Source organism: Larus michahellis, chromosome 21 (assembly GCF_964199755.1).
Source record: "Larus michahellis chromosome 21, bLarMic1.1, whole genome shotgun sequence".
Taxonomy (NCBI): domain Eukaryota; kingdom Metazoa; phylum Chordata; class Aves; order Charadriiformes; family Laridae; genus Larus; species Larus michahellis.
Window position 1 is genome coordinate 2,985,676 of NC_133916.1, and position 7,994 is coordinate 2,993,669.

The following is a 7,994-nucleotide window of genomic DNA, read 5'->3' on the forward strand; positions in this document are numbered from 1 at the left end:
TATTTCCTGAACGAGATGCGGGGAGATGGTGTAGGTGAAGATGCTGTTGCTGGTATCGTGATCTGTTTTAAAAGAGGGAGCAAAGTAGTCAGTAGCAGGACAACTCTGCTGTTTATCCACTCTAAAATATGTTTTTCTCCCAAGTCTGGCCTCCCTCTGCTCTCTTCCCTAGCAAAGGGTCTTAACAAACGCTTTTTTTTTTTTTTTAGAGGGAAACATAAAGCTGGAAGGTGGTTGTTAGAATTGAATGGGCTGCTGCAGGGACCAACAGGTCGCAGCAAGCAGGAATGAAAAATCATGACACGGGTTAATTTTGGGTTCTGCCCAGGGAAGAGCTGGACCTTTTGTCTCCCGCAGAAGCGGCCGGTGCCGGAGGTGGGTGTTGGATGTGGTGAAGAGACGAGGGCGAAATGGGACTAATGGGGTGGTTTGGTGAGTTGATGCTGACTGGCACCATCTGCCGTGGTTTGCAGGTATTGTTGCTGCTACAGGCCTGCTGCAGCCCGGCACAGCTTTTTTTTTTTTCCACCCCCCCCCCCCCCCAGAAAAATGCCCTTTTTAAAAAAGTTATGTTTGGTTATCGTTGCCCAGAGGGGGAAGCTGATTCATGGCTCCGCTAGGAATTGGCTCTTTCACGGTATTTCTCACGCACAAGGGCAACCTGGGACACGGCAGAGGATTTCCCCTGCCCCAAGGAGACCGGTGCAAAATCCAAAACGCTTATTTTTTTATTTATTTTTTTTTTTATTATTCTGGAAGTAATTTCCTTGAAAGAAGGTGTTACAAACCCCAAGAAGCAGCAAATCGCCATCCCTCCCCTTTCCCACAGGTTTGCTGATGGATTAGAAAAAAACATAACCTGTGTCCGGTTTGGGCTTTTCCCATCAAATAACCTCCCGGAGAGCTGGGAGCCGACGACGGCCCCTTCGGCCAACAGGAGAGTTGTAGAAAATCCACAGAAGTCGGTAAGTTTAAAGCTCTTGGAAAAGTCACTTTAAGGAAAAGAGCCGATGGAAGAAGAGCTGTAGGTGTTCCTGGGAAGAGAAAGAAAAGGTCAGCTGTTGCCGAATGGAGCATGATTGTAAATTTTAAGCTTTTTTTTTTTTTTTTTTTACCACTTGGCAGGGATTTATGGTTTCCTGGTGTCAGGAGGCAAAGCAAAGACTTATTTCCCCTTTAACCACAAACAGACCCAACAGGACTATAGCACCAGCGCCTATATAGGGTTGTCAATCCTTTAAGTAATCCTCAAAAACACCAGCAGCAGCATTACGTGTGCTGGGGAGAAACGGTAAAAATCACCGCGGGCGTCACTTACGTGGCGAGCGGCTCCCTCAGTCATTGCCCTCTTCTGTAAAACAAAAAGATAATCGCAGTGTTAATGGGGTATGGTATAAAACTGAGGGGGTGGGTGTTGTTTTCCAGGTTTCTTTTCAAAAAGGAGTAAAAAAAAAAAAAAAACAACTGGAAAATGTGATTAGCGAGGGGAAGCTCTGGGCATGTGAAATGTAGCCTGGCTCAATTTGGGCTCCTGCCTTGGGCTGCTTTGATTTTCTGGCTGCTCCTGGTGCTCTCGGAGTCCTTACGAAGCAGCACCGCGACCGTGACAGCTCTCCTGCTGCTGCTGGAGGAAGCCACCAGCCCTCAGCTGCGCGGTGGGAATGCTCTGCAGCAGGACCGGGGCTCGCAGCTCGGCCCTTACCTTTATTTTCCACTTTAAAATCAGACGGGAGGAGGTTGTCCTGCCGGTTCCCCAACACGAAGGCCAGGAAGGAGAGGATGAGGGCGTCGAGGATGCCGATGATGCAGAGGATGTACGCCCAGCGCACGGTGCAGGCGCCCAGCGTGTACTTGTCCGTCTTGTCCCCGCACATGCGCTTCACCTCCCTCGAGTCCCAGCCGTCGGGGTAGATCAGGCACCCGATCATCAGCCCGGTAGCTGCGGGGAGAGGGAGATGTTACAGCGGCTGCGAGGTACCTGCTGAGCCCAGAGTGCAGGTGGAGGAGCGTGGCATAGCCATGGCCAGGCCTGGCCACAAACAGATAGAATCACAGAATGGTTTGTGTTGGGAGGGACCTTAAAGCCCAGCCAGTGCCACCCCCTGCCCTGGGCAGGGACACCTCCCACCAGCCCAGGTTGCTCCAAGCCCCGTCCAACCTGGCCTTGAACCCCTCCAGGGATGGGGCAGCCACAGCTTCTCTGGGCAACCTGGGCCAGGGGCTCACCGCCCTCACAGCCAAGAATTTCTTCCTAATATCCAATCTAAATCTCCCCTCTTTCAATGTAAACCTGTCCCCCCTCATCCCATGGCTCCCCTCCCTGATCCAGAGTCCCTCCCCAGCTTTCCTGGAGCCCCTTTAGGGACTGGAAGGGGCTGGAAGGTCTCCCCGGAGCCTTCTCTTCTCCAGGCTGAACCCCCCCAGCTCTCTCAGCCTGTCCCCACAGCAGAGGGGCTCCAGCCCTCCCAGCATCTCCGGGGCCTCCTCCGGCCCCACTCCAACAGCTCCGTCTCCTTCTGCTGTTGGTGCCCCAGCGCTGCAGGGGGGTCTCCCAGAGCGGAGCAGAGGGGCAGAATCCCCCCCTCGCCCTGCTGCCCACACTGCTGGGGATGCAGCCCAGGCTGCGGGGGGTTTCTGGGCTGCCAGCGCACGTTGCCGGGGCGTGTGGAGCTTCTCCTCCACCAACACCCCCAAGTCCTTCTCCTCAGGGCTGCTCTCCATCCCTTCATCCCGCAGCCTGGGTTTGTGCTTGGGATTGCCCCGACCCACGTGCAGGACCCTGCGCTTGGCCTGGTTGGACTTCACGAGGTTTGCAAGCGCCCACTGCCTCAGCCTGCCCAGGTCCCTCTGGATGGCATCCCTTCCCTCCAGCGTGTCGACCGCTCCAGACAGCTTGGTGTCACCGGCAAACTGGCTGAGGGTGCCCTCAGTCCCACCGTCCGTGTCACCCACAAAGACGTTGAATGCCACTGGTCCCAGTTAGGACTTAACCAGGCTCAAAGGTGCCCCGCGGTTGCCCACCACGCGTGGGCTCTGCTCGGTTGGCGCTGCTGCAGCCAGGGAGGGGCCGGGTTCAGCCGCCGCTCCCTGCCAAGGACACGCTGCAGCAGCATCTCCCAACCCTGCGTTGCCCGGGCAACATCCTCCTGCCTCCGCGCGCATCCCGGCCTGCGTCGCTCCCGAGAAACATTTTCTCCAAACAAAAGCAGGAGGGATTTGGTCTGTACCAAGGTGGGGAACCCCGTTAGTGCCTTGCGTGTGGCTGGGTTTCGGCTCGTGGTTTGCGAGGGCAGAGCTGCCGTCAGCAGCAGCTTGGCAGGCAGATTAATTCTGCTTGTTCAGCTGCCGCGGTTCCAGCCCAGCCGTGAGCCACCGGCTGCTCCCGACGCCCGGCCCCGGTGGCCACAGGGCCCTTGGCGCGTCACCTTGGTGGCTTTGCCTTGGGAGACCCAACAAACCCAGAGCGAGCTGCCGAAGGGCCGTCTTCTGCCAAGCGGCTCACCTCCCAAAATCTCACAAGTGCTTTTTTTTTAACTCCCAACACGGTCGGAGAAATCATTGTATTTGCTGGACAAGAGCGAGCGGGCGCCGGAGGGAGAAGAGCCGAGCTCCTCTGCAAGGCTTTGGGATGGGATTAATGGAAGCTCTTCGCATCCTCCGCCGTTATCTTGGTGCAGAGCATGGATAGAGCCGGTCCTTTACGTGTTTGGGTGCGGGTGTGAGAACATCCCGGGCTCCTTGTGCCAGAGACAGCCCCAGGGTGGGAGCTCCGGATGAGCGTCCGTTTGTCCCTGTCCTCTGGGGACACCCACAGCCTCCTGCTACACCCGGCGCCGGGGCCTTTTCTCCGTCACTGGGTGCTCGGTAAAACCAGAAAACACTTTTGGGGGGGTTCCCTCACCTTTTGCCGATGCTTTTTCTCCTCGCCTTGAGGAGAGCGGCAAGGCCCGCGAGCAGGTTCCTAGCTCTGCAGAGAGCATTTCTCTTCCTCGAGAAGCAGCTGATTTCGCCTTTATTTAATTACTCTTCCCTGCAGCTAAGGAGAGGAGGAGCGCAGAGAAACGGGGGAAGGTGGAAAGAAATCACTTCTCTTGGGAAAATGCGCCCTGGTGTGGAGCAAAGCCCAGAAAACGGATCCTCTTTTTCCCTGCCCCGTTTTTAAAATAACTCCCAGAAATGCAGCAGCACCTGCGTTGCCCGGTGGTGGCTCGAAAGCTGCGGAGAACCTGTCTGTGGCGGAGAAACCGGGCTCCCGGAGACGATTTGGGCTTGTCCGCTCAGCCAGAGCCACCTGCGCCGGGTTTCTCTCCCCATCCGGCGCAAAAAAACGTACATAAAAGCCCCAAATAACAGCAGCAAAGCCTTTCCCGGCTCCCGCAGAGGCTGAGCTGCCCCAAGCCTCTTATCTAAGTCTTTGCTTGAGCTCGCTGCTTTAGCCGGGAACTGGAGCGACCCTGATGCCACCCTCCCACGGGGTGTCAGCCGGGGTGTCCCTGCCGCGGGGGCACCCGGGGACGGCGGGGGCCGCGCCTGGTCCCAGCATCAATGATTCAGGAGCAGCCGAAGGGCCGGGTTGGGTTTCAGCTGGGGCCGGGAAGGCGGGAGCTGGGTTATCGGGTATCTCGGGTGTCTCACCGCCTTGGGAGAAGGAGGGAGGGATGGGGAAAGGCTGGAGATCCGCAGGGCTGAGCTCCGGGAGGGATGCGAGGATGAGCGGAAAAATAGGGAAACGTGGGTGATGGGTACCAAGTCCTACGGTCAGTCCCCTCCTGCCGCTCCCCCTCCCTCGTACGTCTTCCCCCAAGCTCAGGGAGGTACTGGTTGCTGCCGAGGGTATCGCAGGCACCCAATAACCCAGCAAACCTTGTCACCGTCCCCCCGCTTAATTCCCGCGGGATCCCTAACGCAGCAGGGAGCCCCATGACCCGGCCCCGGCCCCGCAGCCTTCGGTGCCCTGGGACTGATGCTCTGAAGCCACAACCATGGGGCAGAGCGGGAGCGACGGCGTTGGGCGATGGTGAGAGGAAAAGCTCCCCCCCAGGTGAGCGGGGCTGGGCCGTTGGGGCCGCGTGGTTTCGCAGCAGCGCCTGGAGGGGAGCATCGCCCGCGTGTGATGAGTCTGCTGGGCCTCAGCGGCTCTGACAGGCTTTACTTACTGCAAATTCCCCGCTGGTGACCAGTAAAGGGGAGCAAATGGGTCATGGGGGTTATGCTGGTGCCCCTTTTGTGGCCAGCCCCCCCCTGACAGAATCGACGTGGGGACAGAGAGGGAAAAGCAGCTCCAAGCACACCATCGGCAGCTCCCGGCCCCGCTCACCTGCCGCCAGCTGCATCCAGGCGCAGACTTTATAGACGGTGGCTGCGTTGCAGAAGAAGAAGAGGCTGAAGCAGAGGATGGAGCCGATGATGAGGAAGGTGGAGATGCCGACGAAGAACATGGCAGTCTTGAAGGCGCTGGAGGGGATGGTGCCGAAGTCAAGGGGGCTGCCCTTGCAGATGAGCTCGCCGGTGAGCGCGTTGCCGACGCAGTAGGAGAAGAGGCCGAAGTAGCCGGCCTGCGGCGTGTCGATGCTGTCGCCGATCCAGTAGGGCTGGATGAAGGTCACCACCATCAGGATGGAGAAGCAGAGGGTGAAGAGGGCCCAGAGCACCCCCATGGCCCGCGCGTTCCGCACGTAGTTGGTGTGATAGATCCGCGCCGCCTCCTGCGCCGGCAGCAGCTTGGGCATGGCGGGGACACCGGCACCGGCACCGCCACCGCCACCGCCACCGCCGCCGCCGCCGCCGCCGGGGCGCCCGGCGCTGCCCCGCCCCACCGGAGAGCGGCGGCGGCGGCGGGACCGCCCCGGGAGCGGCGGCGCCACACGTCCCCCCCCCCCCGGCTTCCCCGCTGCCACCGAGCCCGGGGAGGAGCCGGGAGGAGGCGGCCAGACCCCACCCCCAGCCCGGGGGGGAGCGGGAGGAGGCGCGGCCGGGGATGGGCTGCCGGGATGAGCCCCTTGTCCCCGGGATGGGACCCCGGGATGAGCCCCTTGTCCCCGGGATGGGACCCCGGGATGGGACCCCGGGATGAGCCCCGTGTCCCCGGGTTGCGTCCTGTGTCCCCAGGATGAGACGTCAGGATGAGCCCCGTGTCCCCGGGATGGGACCCCGGGATGAGCCCTGTGCTCCCGGGATGGGACCCCGGGATGAGCCCCGTGTCCCCGGGATGGGACCCCGGGATGAGCCCTGTGCTCCCGGGATGGGACCCCGGGATGAGCCCCGTGTCCCCGGGATGGGACCCCGGGATGAGTCCTGTGCTCCCGGGATGGGACCCCGGGATGAGCCCCGTGTCCCCGGGATGGGACCCCGGGATGGGACCCCGGGATGAGCCCCGTGTCCCCGGGATGCGTCCTGTGTCCCCAGGATGAGACGTCAGGATGAGCCCCGTGTCCCCGGGATGGGACCTCGGGATGAGCCCTGTGCGCCAGGATGGGACCCTGGGATGAGCCCTGTGTCCCCGGGATGAGACCCCGGGATGAGCCCCGTGTCCCCGGGATGACAGCCTGGGATGAGCCCCGTGTCCCCGGAATGGGACCCCGGGATGAGCTCTGTGGCCCCGGGATAAATCCTGTGTCCCCGGGATGGGACCTCGGGATGAGCCCCTAGAATGTGCCCTGCATCCCTGGGATGTGCCCCTGGGGTGTGCCCTGTGTCCCCAGGATATACCCCCGGGATGAGCCCCGTACCCCCGGGATCCATCCTGTGCCCCAAGGATGCATCTCTGGGACAAGCCCCATGCTCCCAGGATGAGCCCTCTGTCCCCAGGATGAGCCCTGTGTCCCCGGGATAACCCCCTGGGATGTGCCCCGCGATGCACCCTGTGTCCCAGGGATGCCCCCCTGGGATGTGTCCTGAGCATGTGCCCCGTATCGCTGGGATGCTCCCTTGGGATGCGCCCTGTGCTTCCATCATGTGCCCTGGGATGCACCCAGTGCCTGTGGGATGAGCTCTATGTCCCCAACACGCACCCCAGGACCTGCCCTGGGCTGGCCCCCGGGCCGTGCTCCAGGACGTGCCCCGTGCCCTGCTGCGCACCCTGGGATGCGCTTTGTGTGTCACCGCGAGGCCTGGGATGCGCTCTGTGCCCATGCCGTGCACCCCGGGATGTGCCGTGCACCCCTGGATGTGTCCCAGGACGCGCACGTGCCCCAGGACGCGCGTTGGGATGCTCCCCAGGATGTGTCTTGCCCCCCAGCGTGTGCCCTGGGATGTGCCAGGGGCTGTGCCGTGACCCCCAGGATCCACCCGGGCTGTGCCGTACGCCCCAGGATGTCCCCCAAATGCTGTGCCCCCTCTGCCGCTCCCCTCTGACCCCCCAGCTGGTGTCACCTGGGTCTTCCCCCACTGGAGGGGATGCACGGGGTGCTGCATCATTGGGGTGGGGGGCTGCGGGCCCCTGGACTCCCCCTGTCAGCTCTGGGGCTGGCTGGGGCTGCAGGCAGGGAGGGGACCGTCCCCACACCCCCGCTGCAGAAAGGGAAAGGGCCCATCCTGCTGCCGGGGCACCCCGGGGCGTCCGCCGGCACCTGGGGCAGGGCCAGGTCTCTGCCTGCACCCTGTGTCCTGCTGCCAGCGGAGCGTGGGCAGCCCCGAGACGGGCTGTGGGTGCTTGTGGCCACCTTGAGGTGATTCCGCCCCTTCTGCTCCGCTTTGGGGAGACCCCACCTGGGATACTGCCCCCAGCTCCGGGGCACCAACAGCAGAAGGAGACGGAGCTGTTGGAGCGGGGCCGGAGGAGGCCCCGGAGCTGCTGGGAGGGCTGGAGCCCCTCTGCTGTGGGGACAGGCTGAGAGAGCTGGGGGGGTTCAGCCTGGAGAAGAGAAGGCTCCGGGGAGACCTTCCAGCCCCTTCCAGTCCCTAAAGGGGCTCCAGGAAAGCTGGGGAGGGACTCGGGATCAGGGAGTGTAATGATAGGGCAGGAGGTAACAGTTTGAAACTGAAAGGGGGGAGAT

At 61.7% G+C, this 7,994-nt stretch overlaps 1 protein-coding gene across 1 annotated transcript; it reads right to left on the reverse strand.

Annotated features, from left to right (window-relative positions):
* Positions 1-745: 745 nt before the first annotated feature.
* On the reverse strand, positions 746-5,942 carry LHFPL5 (LHFPL tetraspan subfamily member 5). Its single transcript, XM_074564073.1, has 4 exons — positions 5,318-5,942; positions 1,703-1,939; positions 1,319-1,351; positions 746-1,034 (listed from the first exon to the last, which is right to left on the reverse strand). The coding sequence occupies exons 1-3, from the start codon at positions 5,727-5,729 to the stop codon at positions 1,335-1,337; spliced, it is 666 nt and encodes a 221-aa protein (XP_074420174.1). The 5' UTR covers positions 5,730-5,942; the 3' UTR covers positions 746-1,034; positions 1,319-1,334.
* Positions 5,943-7,994: the final 2,052 nt, after the last annotated feature.

Excerpts from the sequence above, each read along its gene's own strand:
- LHFPL5 (XM_074564073.1), bottom strand. The coding sequence starts at position 5,729 with ATGCCCAAGCTGCTGCCGGCGCAGGAGGCGGCGCGGATCTATCACACC. Across the intron at positions 1,940-5,317 it reads CTGGATGCAGCTGGCGGCAG|CTACCGGGCTGATGATCGGG; the intron begins GTGAGCGGGGCC and ends CTCTCCCCGCAG.